Genomic DNA, 20,967 nt, shown 5'->3' with positions numbered 1-20,967 from the left:
AAACATCTCTGGCTAAGATGGTAAGAGGAGAAGAGCATGATGGGAGGGAGAAAATTCTGCATTCTCATTGCTAATTGTACCTTTTCCTGGCTCCAGGACCGCCCATACTTGGGCTCCTTTCTGTCATGTGAAACAATATTGCACCTACTTCATGCAATATTATGGCTAGGGAGATTAAAGGGTCAGGTGTATCATAAGCATTCATGAAACATTAACCTCCATACTCATCTAGCCTGGGTGACATTTGAGAAAAAAAAACATAAGCAGGGAGCTGGAGAAATAGTGCAACAGTTAAAGGCACTTGCTGTAAAGTCTGACCCCAGTACCCACAAAAAAAAAAAAAAAAAAAAAAAGCATGAAGTGGTGCATGGGTTCATTTGCAGTGGCAAGAAATCTCGGTGCACCTATTCTCATTCTTTCATCTCTATTTCCCTCTTTTGCCTTGTAAATAAATAGCAATTTTTTTTAAGTAAGGCATGTTTAGAAAATGGCCAGTCATTCCTTCTGGCTGGATGGGGAAGTGGAATTATGTGCATACAAGGAAAGGGGTTTGGAAACACAGGGGAAAGATTTTGAGTATAGGGAGGTCACCAATAAGATAATGTGTGAGAACAATACTCCTCTTCATTTCAGAAATGTGTTGTCTTAGAGGTGACAGCAGGCTTCTGTGTCAGACTCTGGCATAGGCAGTTGGAAGCATCCTTTGGCGAAAAGCAAAGCCAGGGTCAGAGTGGGGAAATGTTTGACAGTCTTCTGAGCCCAATGCTCTAGCAGGCGTGGATGTTCAGAGACGTGTGTCAACAAGTGAGTGCATGCAAGCAGTGATGTGGACGGGATCCTCAGCTAACGGAAGCACCGGGGAAAGAGAAAGGGGCCCTCTGGACACTTGCTGAGGCCACTAGCCCCTAGAAGGGACATTGATAAGGAACCAAGACTCCCTGTTTTCGTCTACTGCCCCCCATGGTCTCTTTCCTCAGGCTTTCTGTTTCCCACTGCCTCCTGCTGTGTCACTGTCACTGTCGTGGGTGTCCCCATCCACACAGCTTATGTGTTGCTCCAGCGAACATGGCCGTAGTACCCTGTTACCTCTGTATTACTGTTTTCATTACGGTGACAAAATACCTGGCAAAGTGCAGCTGAAGGAAGAGTTGGTTTTGGCTTACAGTTTTAGGGGTTCAGTCCCTTTGTCAGGGAATGTGTGGTGGCAGGAGTGCAAGAGACAGCTAGTCCCATGTCATCTGCATCAGGAAGCAGAGACATAACTGCTGGTGCTCAGCTTACTTTCCCCTTTTTATGTAGTCAGGGACTCTAGCCCATGCGATGGTGCCAACCACATCCAGAGCGGGTCTCCCCAGACCAGATAAACCTTTCTATGCAAGTATGTCCTCTTAAACATTGGTCCATCTTCCAGCTCCAAATAAACTTTTCTAGAAACACTCAGAGACAATCCTGGAGATATGTTTTCATGGAGACTCAAGTCCCATCAAGTTGACAACAAAGGTGAACCATCACAATCTCATAGACTATGCAGCAGTCCGTAAAAGAAGCTCCAGGGTGCCATCAACCGAGGAAACAAGCTGATGGAATGGTGTCCTGAAGATGTTTGCTTCACTCCCATGGTCAGAAATATGGTGCAGGGGACGGAGGTACAAACCCTAGTAGGTTCTATGTGAGCCTATCACATGTGCCTGGGAGAGGAAAGTGGACTCAAAGGCATGCTTATAGAGCCATCATGCCCCAAGAGGGACTGGGGAATGCATATGGCAAGGGGTAGGAGAAGTGACTGTCTTCAAATCTTTCTTGGGGGCTGGAATGATGGCAGTGGCTAGAGGCCCTGGCATTCCCATTCTCTTTCCTTCTCTTTCTTTCTCTCCTCACTCTTTCTATCTCAAATAAATAAATAGCACATTAAAAAAAGTCTTTCTTGGACTGTCAGGTAAAGGAGAAAGGAGCTGCACAGTCAGAGGAAAGGAGCAGGAATGATTCCCTGACCTGAAGATGGTCCACTAAGCATCAGGAAAAGTGCCAAGGACCACAGACCCAGTCTGATGGCAAGTGCTTCATGCTCAGTGCTGAGAGGCAGTGGATACATGCCCTCTCTTCTGTTTCCAGGGGTGTCACATAGGTGACCCTAAATCAGATCCATGTATGTTACTCTGGCTACAGAGTATAACAGAGAATAAAACTACATATATTCATTAGTCTCAGCACTCGGGAGGCAGAGGTAGGAGGATCTCCATGAGTTCGAGGCCACCCTGAGACTTCATAGTGAATTCCAGGTCAGCCTGGGCTAGAGTTAGACCCTACCTCAAAAACAAACAAACAAACAAAAAGACTACATATACTCAGATGCACAAAGTGAGACAGGACCCCAAAAGTCCACTTTTGTGTTGTGTGTAGGTTTTCCTACCAACTACATGGTAATATGTATAACCCCTTCCCAGCCAAAACACTCCTTATATTTATTTATTTTTTTTATTTTTTTATTTTTTGGTTTTTCGAGGTAGGGTCTCATTGTAGCTCAGGATGACCTGGAATGCACTATGGAGTCTCAGGGTGGCCTCGAACTCAAGGCGATCCTCCTACCTCTGCCTCCTGAGTGCTGGGATTAAAGGCGTGTGCCACCACGCCCGGCTAAGACACTCCTTATTGAGATAGGAAGATGGGGTTGCACCCAGTGAGGTTGGGTACAATGAAGGGCTAAAGCATCCTGAGAAAGGGTCTGGGGTAAATGAAGAAGATATCTAGGAAGAAGGGAGCTAATAGCACAGTAGCTGGAGTCCTCTGGAGAATTTTAGGCAAAACACAACTGGAGGGAAACAGGATTAGGGATGGAACTCATCTGGCAGAATGCTCGCCTGACATGCACAAAGCCCTAGGTCTGATGTCCAGGGCATAGAAAGTGGGTGTGATGGTGCATGCCTGTAATCCCATAATCCCAGCACTCTGGAGATAGAGGCAGGAGACTTAGAAGCTCAAGGCAATCCTTGTCCACATGGTGGGTTTGAGGCCAGCATGCCAACATGAGACCTTCTCTCAAACAACAGCAGTCAGGTGTGGTTGCATACCTTTAATCCCCGCACTAGGGACGCAGAGGTAGGAAGATCTCTGTAAATTTGAGGCTACCCTGAGACTATATAGGCTAGGGGCCAGGTATGTGGTGCACATCTTTAATCCCAGCACTTGAGAGGCCGAGGTGGGAAGATCACCATGACTTCAATGTCACTCAGACTACATAGTGAATTCCAGGTCAGCCTGAGCTAGCATGAGACCCTTCCTTGAAAAAAAAAAAACCTAAATAAATAAATAATTTTTTGTTTGTTTTTATATTTTCTTTATTTATTTGAAAGCAACAGACAGATTGAGAAAGAGACAGAAAGAGAGAGAGAATGGGTGCATCAGGGCCTTCAACCACTACAAAAATCTCCAGATGCATGCGCCACCTTGTGTATCTGGCTCACATGGGTACTGGGGCATCAAGCCTAGAACTGGAATCCTTAGGCTTCACAGGCAAGTGCTTAACCACTAAGCCATCTCTCCAGCCCAAATAAAATATTTTTTATTTGTATGACTTTTTAATTGACAGCTCAGAGATTGCATTTTATATTTTAAAAAATTGGGTGTGAGTGATGTCTCAGTGGATAAAGTGTTTGCCCCAAGAGCGTGAGGACCTGAGTTCACTTTCCCCAACATGCTACTAATACTGGTGGCTGTGGCAGCTTGCCTGTAATTGCAGCACTTGAGAGCAGAATCAGAAGTCCTGAGGCAAGCTAGTTAGACCAGCTGAATTGGAAATCCTGGGTTCAAGTGAGAAACCTTGCTTCAGTAAATGAAGTAGAGAGCAAATGAAGAAGACACTCTTGAGTCCCAGAGTCAACAAATTAACCTCTGGCCTACTCACAAACACACACACACACACACATGCACACACATCCACATGCATACACATACACACTCATCCATATACACACGTTGAAAAAAAACAAAAAAAAACTCAGGGCCAGAATCTAGGTGTGGTGGTACACTTCTGTAATCCCAGTGTGGTGGTTTGATTCAGGTGTCCCCCGTAAACCTCTGTGCTCTGAATGCTTAGGTTGGTCCCCAGCTAGTAGCAATTTGGGAATTGAAGCCTCCTGGAGGCACAGTGTGTTGTTGAAGGTGGGATCATGGATATTATAACCAGCCTCTCCTTGCCAGTGCTTAGCACACTCTTCTGCTGCTGTTGTCCACCTGATGTTGGGAGGGAGGCCATGTCCACCCTCTGCTCATGCATTGCTTTTTCCCCTGCCATCATGGAGCTTTCCCTAGAGTCTGTAAACCAAAATAAACCCTTTTTCCCACAAACTGCTCCTGGTTGGGTGTTTTCTGCCAGCAACACGAATGTGACTGCAGCACCCAGCATTTGGGAGGCTGAGGCCAGAGGATCACTGAGGCCAGCCTGGATCTTGTGCCCTGGATGATGCCAGCTAAATATATTGCAATGCACAAAGTGAGGCAGCATCCCAGAAATCCACTTTTATTTGTGTCGCACATGGGTTCCACATCCCCCCCCCCCCGACGCACACAAGTGCCATTGGAGTTGCTATCACCATCAACTTTTCTTGGGTTCATTTGGAAATTAAAATGTAAAAGGAGTGACAAACCCCATGTGGCTACAGGCATGGTGGTGCACACGTGCAACCCCAGCATATGGGAAGCTGGAGCAGACGGATTTCAAGTTTGAGGTCAGCCTGGGTTGCACAGTGACAATCTGGACTACACAGTGACTCCTTTCTCAAGAAAGAAAGAGAGAGAGAGAGAGAGGGAGGGAGGGAGGGAAGGAGGAAGGAAAGTGGGGGAAGGGAGGGAGGGATGGAAAGAAAGGAAAGGAAAGAAAAAAAGGGAAGGGAGGGGAGGGGAGGGGAGGGGAGGGGAGGGGAGGGAAGGGAAGGGAAGGGAAGGGAAGGGAAGGGAAGGGAAGGGAAGGGAAGGGAAGGGAAGGGAAGGGAAGGGAAGGGAAGGGAAGGGAAGGGAAGGGAAGGGAAGGGAAGGGAAGGGAAGGGAAGGGAAGAAAGAAGAAAAGAAAAACCCCAACTTGCTGCTTCCTGAGCCTCTTGCCAGCTCTTGGCTTCTCAGCCACCAGTCCCGTGGTTGTCTTGGTCACAGGAACTTGGGAAGACCCCATTGACAAGGGCTCTCCCTGCCCTTCCTACACGGAAGCATGAGTTTTACTTACGTGCCAGTCTGCTCTCTCTGGCCTCACCCCACATTACGTCAAAGCTAGCTGAGGCCATGTGATTTTCCCAGCACATTCCATTTCCTCTGGCTTGACTTCTTTGCTAGTTCTGTTTAACCTTGAGCCCACTTGGGCACTCCTCTTCCAGTTCCACCCCGCGGGTGACTGCTGACCAACTGGGGTTGCTGGAGGACCAGCCTCCCTGCTCCCTGCTGCCTTTCTTTCCTGTGGGCACGTGAACCTCGAAGTCCCAGCCTGTGACCTATGCAATCTCCTGAATAACCACGTAGGGAGGGAGGGAGGGGGAGTCGCTGGGTGTGGCATAGTGAGCCCCACCAGGTGCCCTTGGTGCCACTCTGTGACTTGCTTTGCCTGACACCTGGCCAGGACTGGCAGCCACCCTTATCCCACAAAATTCCCATCAGCTGCTCTCGTTTCCTGCAATTTCTCAGCCAGCTGGTTTGCTCTTCCAGCCCCTTCTGCATCTTTTATTTTTGCAGCAATTAGTTTTTAAAGGAGAATAAAAGTACAAAGAACAATGACACCCACACCAGTGTCTCTGTTCTCAGAAGTATTCCATGTCCTTGATGTCCGCCCACCCCGGTTCCACCCATGGGGCTCACCCCATTCCTAGCTGCCTCATTGTGGGGCAGCTCAGGGTTCCGTCCTGCCCCTTAATCCTGCGTGCAACCCCTTTGTATCTTCTCTTTCCAGGTGTCTGTAGAGAATGGGGCCATCACCTCTGCAGAGACTCAGAAGATAGACCCTGCGATGGAGCCACGGTTCAAAGTGGTAGACTGGGACAAGGTAGCTATCATGGAGAGTGGGGTGATGACTGTGGAGCAGTCATGATACATGCTTAGGGAGGTTGAGGAAATGGCGCCAGTGCCCACAGTTCCCAAGCAGAACCTGGGGCAGCAAAACCAGCTGCCGATGTGGGAGCCACTTGCTGGTGGGAAGCTGGAGTAAGTGGCATGAGGGCTGTACATGGAGCCCACCCCAAGTAGTCCTGGAGAAGAAGCAGTCTCAGAGATGGTTTAATGGTTAAGGAGGTGCTTGCCTGTGAAGCCAAAGGACCTATGTTCAGTTCCCCATTATCTACATATGCACAAGGGTGTACATGTGTTCATTTGTAGTGGCTGGAGTCTCTGCACGCCCATTCTCTCTATCTGCCTCTGTCTCTGTCTCTGTCTCTGTCTCTGCCTCTGTCTCTTCCCCCCCCCCACACCCTCTCTCTCTCTCTCTCTCTCTCAAATAAGTAAATAAATAAAACATTAAAAAAAAAACAACAGAACAGGGCTGGAGAGAGGGCTTAGCGGTTAAGGTGTTTGCCTGCAAAGCCAAAGGACCCTGGTTTGATTCCCCAGGACTCATATAAGCCAGATGCACAGGGGGCGCATGTGTCTGGAGTTTATTTGCAGTGGCGGGAGGCTCTGGCACTCCCATTCTTTCTCTTTGTCTCCCTCTTCCTCTCTCTCTTTCTTTCTCTCTCTCTCTGCCTCTCTTTCTCAAATAAATAAATAAAAATTTTAAGCTGGGCATGGTGGCACACGCCTTTAATTCCAGCACTCGGGAGGCAAAGGTAGGAGGATCGCTGTGAGTTCAAGGCCACTCTGAGACTACGTAGTGAATTCCAAGTCAGCCTGGGCTAGAGAGACCCTACCTTGAAAAAGAAAATGGGCATGGAGGTGCATGCCTTTAATCCCAGCACTCAGGAGGCAGAAGTAGAATTGCTATGAGTTCAAGGCCACCCTGAGACTCCATAGTGAATTCCAAAAAAAAGGAAAAAACAAAAAAAAATGAATATATAGCCAGGAGGAACAATTTTGGGGCTAGAGAGAAGGCTTAGCAGTTAAGGCATTTGCTTGCAAAGCAAAGGACGTCAGTTTGATTCCCCAGGACCCACATAAGCCAGATGCACAAGGGGGCACATGCATCTGGAGTTCATTTGCAGTGGCTGGAGGCCCTGGCATGCCCATTCTCTCTCTCTCCCTCTTTCTCTTTCTTTCAAATAAATAAATAAATAATTTTTAACAATTTTTTTTTAAAGCAGAAGTCTCCCACCACCACCCCTGAAGCTGGGAAGGAAATAGTGGTGGATCAACATACCCAGAGCTACTCCTGACATTGGTGGCTTCAGAGCCCCGGCCACTGCAGAGGCTGTGTAAGGACTAGTGCTAGAGGAAGCCGAAGGTGTCCACAGACACTTACAGAAAACTTCTCCTGGTGGGAAGGGCCGAGCAGACCCCCTTTGCTGTGAGGTGGCCCTCGAGGAGGAATAGAAATCGGGCTGTCTGTAGAGAGTGCAGAAAAACAACCTTGCCTGGGAGCTTGGGTGGGAACCAAACTTAGGTGCCATTTCCCTCTGTCATGTGTGGTCTCAGCATTGTCCCACAGTCACATTACCTCTTAGAATGGACACAACAAGTATGCATGTCCCAAAATGGCCAACCCATGAGTTCTCTAAGTGGACACCAGAGGCACAGAAACAAACAGGAATGTTATGACCCCCACCAACAAAACAACAGTTACGACACCATGAAGAGATGTAGGAGATATACAGGAAATGCAGGCAGCAGAGGAGCTGGGGTGTGGGTTCAGAGGGCTGCATGCTGCGGGCTGTTTGTTAGGATGCTTTAGTCAGGATTCCTAAGACCCTAACCCCCTTCCTTGCTGGGCTCCACTTGGTGCCTCCTCTAGTGCCCAGAGGAGAGCCAGCAGAGCTGAACTTCCCAGGGAGGGAAACGGTGTTTCTCCTCTCACCTGTCTCCTTCTCTTATCCCTCTTCTTCTCCCTCCCCTCTCCTCTCTTCTCTCTCCAAGAGTCCTCCTTCCCAGCTGTTTGGGAAGGAGCACAGACAGAGAACTACCAGTTCTGCCTCCCCTTCTGACTCGTCAGGATAGGTCTGGTGGGTCCAGACTTAACGGAGGTAAGGGAAGAACCAAGACCACAATGGCTTTGTCTCCACAGATGGTACGCAAACCAGGGAAGGGACTTGTCAGAGTTAATCCTTTGCTTTGTATTCAAGGTGAACCCTCTGGGTGCTGTGAGGAAGGGAGCCACAGACTCCCGGGGCTCAGCTTCCCTGGCCTTAGAAGCTGGGAGACGAAGTGGGCCATGCTGGAAAGTGAGGAAAAACTGGGGCAGAGGTCCTGGGCTGAGGATAGAGGATCTGAAAAGACAGCAGAAAGGAGAAGGAAGCAAGAAACCCCTGTTGCCCCACCCTGCTTAGAGGTGAGGTCTATCTGACTTTCAGGCTCTGCATGGAATTTTACCAGAAGTATTCCTAGATTGTCCCTCCAACCTCCCAGTTGAGCAGGATCCAGACTTCCTTAAGAGACAAGATGAGCTGGAGGGATGGCTTAGCTGTTAAGATGTTTGCCTGCAAAGCCAAAGGACCCAGGTTTGATTCCCCAGGACCCACATTAGCCAGATGCACAAGGGGGCACACATGTCTGGAGTTCGTTTGCAGTGACTGGAGGCCCTGGTACCCCCATTCTCTCTGTCTCTGTCTCTCTATCTCTCTCTCCCCCTCTTTCTCTGTTAAATAAATAAATAAATACATTTTTTAAAAAAGAGAGAGAGAGAAGAAGCCAGGTTACAGCATCTTATGCTGCCCAAACCCTTTGTTTTCTAGAACCCAGCTGGCCACTTGTTGCCCTCTATTCTTGATTTGGGCACACTTGCCACTTTGGCCCTGCTTCATCTTTCCACCACTTTGTTGTGTTCTTTCCACCCCCCTTTGGGTGCAAGCCTCCAAGGAAGCAGAAGGCTTTGAGGGGGTTGCTGAATGAAGTTCCCTGCCCAGATGTGCCAAATTAACACTTCCTGTATTGACTTCTTAACCTGAGCCAAGCACTTTACCTGCACTATCTGTTATCTGATTTGTTCCTGACAATGCCAGGAGGCAAGTGTGATAATTATCCTGGTGTACCTAGTAAGGTCAGACTGGAGTCTCCCACCAAAGTCAAGGGACCAGTAGTTGACCACAGGTTAGCCTCCCAGTTAGCCGTGCCTTCTTGTCTCTGCTCCCATCCATGTGTCTTGCAACCCTTCCACCTGACATCTGCCCCGGGGCCCCGTGACCCAGAGAGGATTCACAGGAGGAAGGGAAGAAGCTAAGCTCGTACTGGAGGAGTCTCCAAAGAGGCCAACCTCTTCCTCATCCTGCCTCAAGCTAAACCATATCCCAGCATAATTAGCTTATTTCCACTATGGAGGGGCTGTAGGCCACTCTCTTCTCTCAGGAAACAGGGTGATGTTGGCTGGGTCAGCTTTACCCTTCGAAAACCCTAACATAAGTCATGGAGGACATTAGAATAGCATATGAACCAGAACAAGGGCCCTGTGGCAGACCTGGGAAGGATGCAGCTCCACACGGTGGATACTAGCTTGCCCTGCATCTGGGTACTTGGTGAGGGAAGGGCATGGGTCACCAGAGTAGAAGGCAAGTGGTCTAGAACTACCTCTGTGGACTTGAGCTTGTCCCAGTGACACTGTGCTGGCAAGGCCACCACAAGCCCCACCTGGCTACCCCAGCTAACACTAGACACTGCCCCCGGATCCCCCATAGCTCTGTGCTGAGGTGGCCCTGATTTTGCTGATCAGTGGTCCTTGTCTCCAGGTGGGGAGAACTCAGGCCCCAAGCTAAATGCCTGTGCTCCGACCCTTCCACAGAATCTGTGGCTGAGCCTCCCAGCCTCAGTGTTCTCAGCTGTAACATGAGGTCATCACGGTCCCCAGCTCTGAAGATTACAGCTTATGAAGAGTACTGGGCTCGAAGCCCAAGCCCAGGATGGCCCATGACTGTGGTCCAGAAAGGCTAGTCAGGACTCTTGCTTCTCCTCCCTCCCCTCCCCATCCTCCACCTTGCTGGCCCAGAACCCTGCTCTGGAGTGGTGCTGGCGGGAGTTGCCTGAGCTCACGGCAGCAGCGGTAGTGGGAGGAGCAGTGGGGTCCTAGCAGTTGTCCCCCCTGTCCACACAGTATCCCTGGGAAGAAGCAGGGCCCGTAGCTGCTGGGCCAGAGCGGGCCCCCAGGGAGTGTCCTGTGCCACCTGATTCCTGCGCCACCAGAAGGAAGGGGATCTAGGGACTGAGGGAGAGCAGAAGTATCCCCCCCACCCTGGCAGCAAGCCCTCCACCCACCCTCTGGGCAGCGGGCTGCCCTTTCCCCCTATGGGTGCTGCTGCCAGCTGCATTCCTGGCATAGCCCAGGGAGTCCTCCCCCTTCCTGGCTGTGCAGGGACAGAGCTGGGTGGGGGAAGGGCACGGGGTACACAAACTGCTTGAACTAAACACTCCCTGACTGGTATTGTTCCCTGGGGCCCAGCCTGTTGCTCAGGTCTATGCATCACCAAGAGATCCCCAACCCCAATAAACTGCACACTCCATAGTAGCTTCTGCACATACTCACCCTCATCCACGTAATCCCATGCTAGCTGAGTGACCAAGGAAGTCTGAGACGTCTGAGAGCTGGAAGTGTACTGTTTTGCCCTCCTTGCTCCCACCAACCTCCTATAAGGGCTACAGACCTTCATGATGGACCTGTGTGGTCCAAGCCTTAAGCAGCACAGGGTGGGAGGAACCAGAACCAGGTGTCAGCCCAGAGGAAGAAAGCTAGTTGTATGGGAGAGTGGGAGACCTAGTAGGAATGAAATTTATCTAGAATCCCTTCCCATTTCATTGGATTCCACTGGGGCAGTCAGCCCTTGCCATTATCCCTTTAAAAAAAATTTTTTTTTTAATTTATTTGAAAGAGAGAGAGAATGGGAGGCCAGGGCCTTCAGCCACTGCAAACGAGCTTCAGACGCATGTGCCACTGGCTTATGTGTGTCCTGGAGGATCAAACCTGGATTGTTTGGCTTTGCAGGCAAGCACCTTAAGCTAAGCCATTTCTCCAGTCTTGTTATCTGTGTTCAAAACCAGCTCCTCACCATCTACCATGTTGTAAAGGGTCAGCAAGTGACAGGTATTGAGCCTGTTAGCACCTAGTTAAAATGCTGTTCTTAGATGACCAGGACTGGAAGAGAACTGAGAAAAGACATTGTTCATGCACCAGATAAACCAGGGCCTTCACCCATGGTGAAGGTTCTAGCTCTACGAAATTTACAACCTAGGGGAAGGAGCCAGGCATGGTAATGCATGCCTGTAATCCCAAACTCAGGATGCAGAGGCAGGAGGATTATTGAAAGTTCAAGACCAGCCTCATTCACTTAGCAAGTTTTAGGCCAGTTAGAGCTATATGGGAGACCTTAGAAAAAAATTTTTTTAATTTTAAAAATCAGGCTGGAGAGATGGCTTAGCAATTAAGGCACTTGTCTGAGAAGACTATGGACCTAGGTTCGACTCCCCAGAGCCCACATAAGGCAGATAGATATACATGGTGGCGCATGTGTCTGGAGGTCATTTGTAGTGACTAGATGCCCTGATGCACCCATATTTTCTCTCTTTCCCTCTCTCTCATAAATAAATAAATAATTTTTAAAAGGAAAACAAGCAATAAGAACCAAACAAATGAAAAAACAAAATACAGGAAGGAGATCATGATGTTCCCACTCTAAAATCAACCAACCAGCCCCACCTCAATAGCCAACCTCGTGGGCCTCAATATCTTCACCCTGAAGTGGAGAAGAGGCCAGCATTTCTGTATCTATATGGACATCTCACTTCTGCCTCAAGAACAGTAGGACAGAGGCCCTGTGGTACCATTATGAGTGTAGGCCCTTGATGATGACAGGGTGTTTGAAGAGGTGGAATAAGCAAGGCTCCTTGGGATTCCTTGAGGGTTGTCCTTCAGCCCTCAGAATCAAATGGTCCTCCATGGTCACCAAGAAGAGCTACATAAGAAGGCTATATTGTATCACTATGGGCCACCTATAGAATACAGTCAGGCTTGAGGCTGACTATAGACAGCAAGTCTGCCCTAAATACAGAGGTTGGGTCTGCTGATCTACACAGGGAGTAGTTGAAATCATGTCTACAGGTCAAATTGGCAACAGGACATCAAAGGATAGATCCTCGGTTTGGTGAGCATAATATGTGCATTTAGCCAGACACCAGCAGGCATTACACCCCTAAGGTTCATGACTTCCTGTCATATGTTTTCAGGAACAGGCATGTATTCCCTCCCATAGAGCAGGCTTCAATCCAATTAGAAAGTGGTTGGTTTCCCCCACAACAGACATGCCACTGTTGCACCAATTGGCTCATTTGGCCTGGCTGGTCAAACTTAAGGTTTTCAGTGTCCACTGATGACTTATCTCTTTCCCATGGAGCGGCATGCAGCATAGCTTTGTCCAGCTTTCTGTCAGCTGGTCTACACAGAGGAAGTTTTCAGCTCAGCTTCAGCAAGATTTCTCAGTGACCTTGCAGCCCAAGCATGTGGAGTCTTCAACACTAGGGTCTTACCGTCTGCGGTGGTTTGATTCAGGTATCCCCCATAAACTTAGGTGTTCTGAATGCTAGGTTCCCAGCTAATGAAGATTTTGGAATTAATGTCTTCTGGAGGTGGTGTATTGTTGGGGCAGGCTTATGGGTATTATAGCCAGTTTCCCCATGCCAGTGTTTAACACACTCTCCTGTTGCTTATTGTCCACCTTATGTTGGCCAGAGGATGATGTCCACACTCTGCTCATGCCATCATTTTCCCCTGCCGTCATGGAGCTTCCCCTCAAGTCTGTAATCCAAAATTAACCTTTTTTTTTCCCCACAAGCTGCTCTTGGTCGGGTGATTTCTGCTAGCAATGCAAACCTGACTGCAACAGTAATGTTGGTACCCCAGGGAATAGGATTGCTGCTAGACACCTGACTGTGTGGCTTTGGCTTTTTGGAGTTGATTTTTAGAAGGACTGTGGAAGGGTTTGAAACCTTGGCCTAAGAGATACCCTGCAGTGCTGTAAGTACTGTTGATGGACTATTCTGGTCAGAGTTCAAAGACATGAATGCAGTAAGAATTGACTGTGAGGTTTGGCTTATGAGAGCAAGAGAGAGCTTTGCCTGGACTGGGATAGAAGCAGTTAGTATGAGAGGCTTACTGTTATGGCTCTGTCCTGAGAACTTGTGCAGGGTTGCATTGTGTAGAAATGTACTAGTGTGAGCAGATGAATATGGCACAGAAATGAAGTCTTTGGGCTGAAACTTCTGCCCATTCAGCTTTAAGTATATGAGAGATTACAACCTTTGAGATTGGGCCAGCTGTCTTCATTGGGGCAACAGAAAGAATGTAGACTCTTTTGAAGGGGCCTGAATGCTGAAAAAGTGCCCTGTTCTTCAAAGTCTGCTTTATGTCTCCCTGGATTAACAAATTGGCACCCCACCTGGGATTATGGAGTATAAGAAATACAAGAAAGAGAGGGTCATTGAATTTGCAACATAGTCTTGCGTTTTGGAAATGGCCATGGGTAGTGTGTAGCAGGTTTGCTGGTTGCCTGCATGGAGACCTGATGGAGCCATGAGGAAGAACAGTGGGTTGCAGTGGAGACCCAGTAGAGGTGCCAGGACCACAAGATGGCTGCTAAGGAGAGCTGCCGGCTCCAGGTAAAGTTTTCCAGGTCTGTGAGTAGCCTAGGTGGAGGGGCAGAATTGGAACTCCAGAGACTTGTTGCTGGTTAGAATTATTAGACTTGGAGATTTGTCACTGACTAGAGTTGTTGGACTTGGAGCTATAGAGTTTGATGTTTGCTCTGGTTGTTTTAAATCTTGGATTGGTTGAGTATTTCTTTGCTGTGCCCAGTGCCATCTTTTGCAGGGTGAATGTGTATTCTGTACCATTATGGGTTTTTTAGGGAATTTTTGGTATTATGGCTCAGTTAAAAGATCTTGGATTATGGGAATGTATGAACATCATTGGAATTTATAAAAACTGTGGGGACTTTTAAGATGAACTAATGCATTGCATTTTACATCATGGTTGATTATCAGTTTATGGTGGCCTGGGGTGGAATGTGGTGGTTTGACTTAGGAGTCCCCCATAAACTTAGGTGTTCTGAATGCTAGGTTCCCAGCTGATGGAGATTTGGGAATTAATGCCTCCTGGAGGGAGTGTATTGTTGGGGGCCACTTTCCCCTTGTTTGGCATACTCTCCTGTTGCTGTTGTCCACCTTATGTTGGTCAAGGGGTGATATCCTCCCTCTGCTCATGTCATTGTTTTCCCCTGTCATTGTGGATCTTCCCCTCTAGTCTATAAGCCAAAATAAACCCTTTTTCCCATAAGCTTCTCTTGATTGAGTGATTTCTGCCAGCAGTGCAAACCTGACTGCAACACCATCTATTCCTGGTGGGAAACCAAGAGCCTTGGCAATGGCTTGTAAATTTTGGGGGGCATCAGAGACCTCCCTGGCCAACAACTCCCTGGAAGGTAACCCAAGGGATGCATTTTCATCCTTAGAGCAACAACTAAAGTTTAAAAAAAATTCAAGAGCCAAGTGTGGTGGTACACACCTTTAGTCCCAGCACTTGGGAGGTAAAAGTAGGAAGATCGGCAAGAGTTTGAGGCCAACCTGAGACTACATTGTGAATTCTAGGCCAGCCTGGGCTAGAGCAAGACCCTACCTTGAAAAATCACCTCCCAAAAAAGGGAAATATAATGGAGAGTGGATTTGTGAAGGAGAAAGTGGGGGAGGGAATTATTATGGTTTATTGTCTGTAATTGTGGAAGTTCTCAATTAAAAAAAGTTAAGGGCTGGAGAGATGGCTTAGTGGTTAAGCGCTTGCCTGTGAAGCTAAGGACTCCGGTTCAAGGCTCGGTTCCCCAGGTCCCACGTTAGCCAGATGCACAAGGGGGTGCACGCGTCTGGAGTACATTTGCAGAGGCTGGAAGCCCTGGCGCGCCCATTCTCTCTCTCTCCCTCTATCTGTCTTTCTCTCTGTGTCTGTCGCTCTCAAATAAATAAATAAATAATTTTTTAAAAAAAGTTAAAAAAATTCAAGCCAGGCATGGTGGTGCATGCCTTTAATCCCAGTACTTGGGAAGCAGAGGTAGTTCAAGGCCACCCTGAGACTACAGAGTGAATTCCAGGTCAGCCTGGGCTAGAGTGAAATCCCTACCTCAAAAAACCTTTAATCCCAGCACTCGGGAGGCAGAGGTAGGAGGTAGGAGGATTGCCATGAGTTCGAGGCCACCCTGAGACTCCATAGTGAATTCCAGGTCAGCCTGGCCTAGAGTGAGACCCTACTTCGGAAAAAAAAAAAAAAATCATTGAGCTGGGTGTAGTGGCGCACACCTTTAATCCCAGCACTCAGGAGGCAGAGGAAGGAGGACCACTATTAGTTTGAGGCCACCTGAGACTACAGAGTGAATTCCAGGTCGGCCTGGGCTAGAGTGAAATCCCTACCTCAAAAAACAACAAGAAACAAAAAAAATCAAAAGAGATACAGCTGAAAACCAACAAAGAAGATAATATAGAATATTGTAACATAATTAATACAAACAAGATTAAGAAAGGAAAGATAAAGGATATAGAAAACAGCAAGCAAGTAAACCAATATTAGACATAAACAGACTAAATACTGCAATTAAAAGACATTGAGGGAAGATGTGGCACATTTATACAATGGAGTTCTACTCAGTGGTAAAGAAAAATGAAGTTATGAAATTTGCAGAAAAATAGATGGATCTGGAAAGGATTATACTAAGTGAGGTAACCCAGGCCCAGAAAGCCAAGCGCCACATGTTCTCCCTCATATGTGGATCCTAGCTACAGATGATTGGCCTTCTGTGTGAGAATGAAAATACTTGTTAGCAGAGGCCAGTAAGTTAAAAAGGAGACATAAAGGGAAGAGAAAGGAAGGGAGGAGGATACTTAATAGGTTGATATTGTATATATGTAAGTACAATGATTGAGATGGGGGAGTAATATGATGGAGAATGGAATTTCAAAGGAGAAAGTGTGTGGGGGGAGAGAGGGTATTAACATGGGATTTTTTTTATAATCATGGAAAATGCTAATAAAAATTTTTTTAAAAATAAAAATTAAAAAAAAAAGACATTGAGGGGCTAGAGAGATGGCTTACTGATTAAGGCACTTGCCTGCGAAGCCTAAGGACCTAGGTTTGAGACCCCAGTATCCACATAAGCCACATGCACAAGGTGGCACATGCATTTGGAGTTCATTTTACAGGCTAGAGTCCCTGTTATATTCATTCTCTCTCTCTCTCTCTCTCTCTCTCTCTCTCTCTCTCTCTCTAATAAATAAATAATTAGTTGGGTGTGGTGGTACACACCTTTAATCCCAGCAGTCAGAAGTCAGGGGTATTAGGATCTCTGTGAGCTCAAGGCCATCCTGACACTCCATAGTGAATTCCAGATTAGCCCAGGCAAGACCCTACCTCCAAAAACTAAAAGAAAAAAAGAAAAATATATATAACAGAAAACCTTGGTGGGTTGCTAGCCTCAGCTCCCTCATGTGAGAAAGACAATCATAGTTCCTGTCCAGATGAGAAGTAGTGAATGGTTTAAGGTTTAAGCATTTACAGTGCTTAAAAGCATGCTTTGTTTGTTTGTTTTGGTTTTTGTTTTTACTTTTAAATATTTTATTTTTATTTATTTATTTGACAGAGAAAGAGGGAGGGAGAGAGAGAATGGGCACACCAGGGCTTTCAGCCACTGCAAACGAACTACAGATGTATGCGCCCCCTTGTACATCTGGCTAATGTGGGTCCTGAGGAACCAAACCTGGGTCCTTAGGCTTCGCAGGCAAATGCCTAAACCACTAAGCTATCCCTCCAGCCCTGTTTTTGTTTTTGTTTGTGTTTGTGTTTTTGTTTTCTTTTTGTTTTTGAGGTAGAGTTTCACTCTAGTCCAGGCTGACTTGGATTTCACTATGTAGTCTCAGGGTGACCTCAAACTCATGGCGATCCTCTGTCTCCTGAGTGCTGGGATTAAAGGCATGTGCCACCACACCAGGCTTAAAGGCATGCTTGGTACATAGTTCATACACAGTATTTTCTTTCAGTGTTGTTGCAGTCAGGGCAAGCTTCAAGTTCTCAGCTCCTTCTGAGGTGAAGCTGCAAGATAATGTAGAAACACAGACCACGAGCTGCCTCTTCCTGTTTTTTTTTCGGGTGTTAGAGGAGGTGCCCAGTTTCCTGGATGGTAGTAAAGAATGTGCATGGTTGAGTGTTAGAGACATAGGGTGGAAGAATTCTTGCACCACTGAACCCATTTGCTGTTAGACTCAAGGGAGGCAGTCAGGGAGACCAGGACAAGGAAGAAAACAGCAGCCAAATGGAGTTTAGACCTCTCGCCCTGGCCACAGGCTCAAAAAGAATGCCTGGGGGCCTTGCCTTCCTTTTCTGAGACCCACACACCCTTGCTTCAAAGCTCTGGTGGCAACTAGCTTCCCCTCCCTAGGGGCTGGGAGCTCATGAGGGCAAGTTTACTGGGAGGCATGCAGGGCCTGAGCCAGCTTTGGTGAGGAGGTCTGTGCAATGATGAGACTACCACAATCATGGCAGGATCCCTCCCAGGCTTGAACAGGCTTCCTCCGGTTACAACTCTGTTTTTTAAATATCTTTATTTACTTGCAAGCAGGGAGAGATAGAAGAGATACAGAGAGAATGGGCATGCCAGGGCCTCTAGCTACTGCAAATGAACTCTAGATGCATGTGCCACCTTGTGCATCTGGCTTTACATGGGTACTGGGATATCGAACCCAGGTCATTTAGGTTTTGCAAGCAAGCACTTTAACTGCCGAGCCATCTATCCAGCCCCCACTTATGACGCTTGTTCCTGTCGTTCCCGTGCCTGTCACTGGCCTCTCTGCTTGCAGTGATCACCTGACTTCCTTGTATTGGAGATTTGAGTACCCACCATGTGCCACACGTCGTCATCATTCAGAATATAGGTTTTGATACCACCAGCTTCACAGACAGGAAAACCAAGGGGCTCCAATCCCAGAGCTGAGAACAAGGAAGTCTAGGCTTTGTAAGTGGTCCCCTAATTCTGAGCTTATCATTTTTTACTGCCTGGGATTCAGATTAATTGTATTCAATATACTGAGTCATCACAGATCTTCAAGGGCTTTCTGTTACCTGTACATGTGACCTCCAAACTTTTTTAGTGTGTGCACACTCATGTGGGCACACATGTGCATGCACATGTATTTTTTGTGCTCATGTGTATGAAGGCCAGAGTTGAGGTTGGCATTACCTCAATTGCTGTTCACCTCACTTATTGAGGCAGGAGAATCCCACCTGAGCCCAAAGGTCGATAATCTGTCTAGTCTATTTGAGAAAGGCAGATAGAATGGGCATACCAGGGCCTCCAGCCACTGCAGACAAACTCTAATCACGTGTGCCATCTTGTGCAGCTGGCCTTATGTGGGTCCTGGGGAATCGAACCTTGGTCTTTTAGCTTTGCAGGCAAGCACCTTAAGCACTAAGTCATCTGTACAGCCCTTCAATCTCCTTTTGATTTGCATTTTATGCATGAAATTTTTTAATATAAAGGGTGCTTATTTGTTTGTTTGTTCATGGGAGCAGATAGAAGGAGAATGGCCTCAACCACTGCAAATGAACTCCAGATGCATGCGCCACTTTGTGCATCTAACTTTACTTGGGTACTGGGGAATCAGACCCGGGTCCTTTGGCTTTGCAGGCAAGCAACTTAACTGCTAAGCCATCTTTCCAGCCCTAACATTTTTAAAAAAATTTTTTTTATTTATTTGAGAGAGAGAGGCAGATAGAAAGAGAGAGAACATGCATGGAATAAAACCTGAGTCCTTAAGTTTTGCTGGCAAATGCCTTAAATGGTAAGCCATTTCTCCAGACCAAATTTTTTTAATGAGTTCAAGCCAGGCATGATGGTGCTCACCTTTAATCCCAGCACTCAGGAGGCATGGGTAAGAGGATCACCATGAGTTTGAGGCCACCCTGAGACTACATAGTGAATTCCAGGTTAACCTGGGCTAGAGTGAGACCCTACCTTGAAAAACCAAAAAAGAAACAGAGTTCAGCATGGCTGAATCTGGGATTGATTGTACCAGCATCGGGATTCTGCCTCTCTAGCACTTGGCTTGGCTATCTCTGTGCTGGCTTGGTTATCTGATAGCAGCTCCAAGCTCACGTTCTGCCAATTTAACAACTCAAGTGAAGAGGACAGGTGCGTGATGGCTTTTTGACCCAGTTCAGCTCATGGTTGTGTTCTAGGTGCCATTGCTGCACCCAGGGACTGTTATGGGCAGTGTGGCCAGTTCTGGATCCCCGAAGCAGAAGTGTGGGTGGCCCTGTGCAGAGCACAGGAGCTGAGATGGAGCCCGGGCGTGGGCTTGTGACTGGGAGCCAGAAGCATGGATGCGAAGGGTTCGCTTTGTGTCTTGCAGGACCTGGTAGACTGGAAGAAGCCTCTCCTGTGGCAGGTGGGCCACTTGGGAGAGAAGTATGATGAGTGGGTCCACCAGCCAGTGACCAGGCCCATTCGCCTCTTCCACTCAGATCTCATCGAGGCCTTATCCAAGACTGTCTGGTGAGCCCTGTGTGGAGGGCAGCCCTCTCTGGTAGTGTCAGGCTCTCTAGAGGGGGAAAGGACAACACACTCTCTCCCTAGAATGCACGGGTGTGCTAGAAGGCCTTGGGGAGGGTGCGACATTCCAGAGCCATAAGATATTACTGTACACGATTTTGTCCACTGTGTGGGTAACATCCTAGCATGTGGCTAGAAATCACTTTGAATGTCACCCGTAGTCTACTCCAGGTTCCATTGCTGGGGTTAGCAACAATGCTGTCAGTAACAATTTTGCCTGCATTTATCTGCTCTGCCACAAGAGGGCAGTGTTTATCCAGGGGCACAGTTTCAATAGCTGTGATGGCCCGTAGTTCACACTGCCAATGACTCAAGACAGGCAGGTGGACTCACAGCCTCACTCTTCTCTTCCCCTGCTCGGCACGCCAGAGTGCATTTGTCCATGTGTCTCCATATACTTCCTTCACGCTTTCTGGTGTCACTTTGTTCCCTCCTTAGCTTTAGCAAAGCTGGGCCCTGTTAGCCCTTTCCCCACTGTGTATATCTATCTCTCTGTCTCTCACCCTGTCGGCCCTTCTGCAGGTACAGTGTCCCCATCATCTGGGTACCCCTGATGCTGTATCTCAGCCAGTCCTACTACCGAACCCTTGCACAGGGCAACGTCCGTCTCTTCACATCATTCACAACAGGTAACAACAGGTCTCTTCCCATTAGAAGGATTTTTTCCATAGAACCTGAAGGCAAGAAACCTGCATTCTGCTTTACCTTGAGTTTTTTAGGGTACAGAACCCCAAACCACATAAACACCTCACAGTGGCACCTGATCATAGGTAAAGGTTGTCAGCCCCTGTTCCACAGATAGAAAAAAAAATTGAGCAACACGTGCAGAAACTACAGTCATTTCATCTGGTGTCATAACAATAAAAAGTCAAGGGAGGGGGGCTGGAGAGATGGCTTAGCAGTTAAGCACTTGCCTGTGAAGCCTAAGGACCCCAGTTTGAGGCTCAATTCCCCAGGACCCATGTTAGCCAGATGCACAAGGGGGTGCACGCGTCTGGAGTTTGTTTGCAGTGGCTGGAGGCCCTGGCGCGTCCATTCTCTCCCTCTCCCTCTCTCTCTCTCTCTCTCTCTCTCTCTCTCTCTCTCTGCCTCTTTCTCTCTCTGTCACTCTCAAATAAATAAATAAAAATAAAATATTTTTTTAAAGTTTAAAAAGTCAAGGGAGGGGACTTTTCACAGAGATTAAGAACAGGTGTAATTCTCCTGTAATCTCAGCTTGTAGGAGGCAAGG

General features: G+C 47.7%; 1 protein-coding gene across 1 annotated transcript in view; it reads left to right on the top strand.

Moving 5' to 3' along the window:
• Fa2h (fatty acid 2-hydroxylase) overlaps positions 1–20,967 on the top strand; it is a 70,967-nt gene that overhangs the window by 38,199 nt on the left and 11,801 nt on the right. Inside the window, exons 2-4 of the mRNA XM_045158559.1 lie at positions 5,930–6,022; positions 19,537–19,679; positions 20,259–20,365. Coding sequence (XP_045014494.1) covers positions 5,930–6,022; positions 19,537–19,679; positions 20,259–20,365 — 343 coding nt within the window. The remainder of the gene's footprint in view (positions 1–5,929; positions 6,023–19,536; positions 19,680–20,258; positions 20,366–20,967) is intronic.

Source organism: Jaculus jaculus, chromosome 1, assembly GCF_020740685.1.
Source record: "Jaculus jaculus isolate mJacJac1 chromosome 1, mJacJac1.mat.Y.cur, whole genome shotgun sequence".
Taxonomy (NCBI): domain Eukaryota; kingdom Metazoa; phylum Chordata; class Mammalia; order Rodentia; family Dipodidae; genus Jaculus; species Jaculus jaculus.
This window is presented reverse-complemented; position numbering and strand designations above follow the sequence as displayed.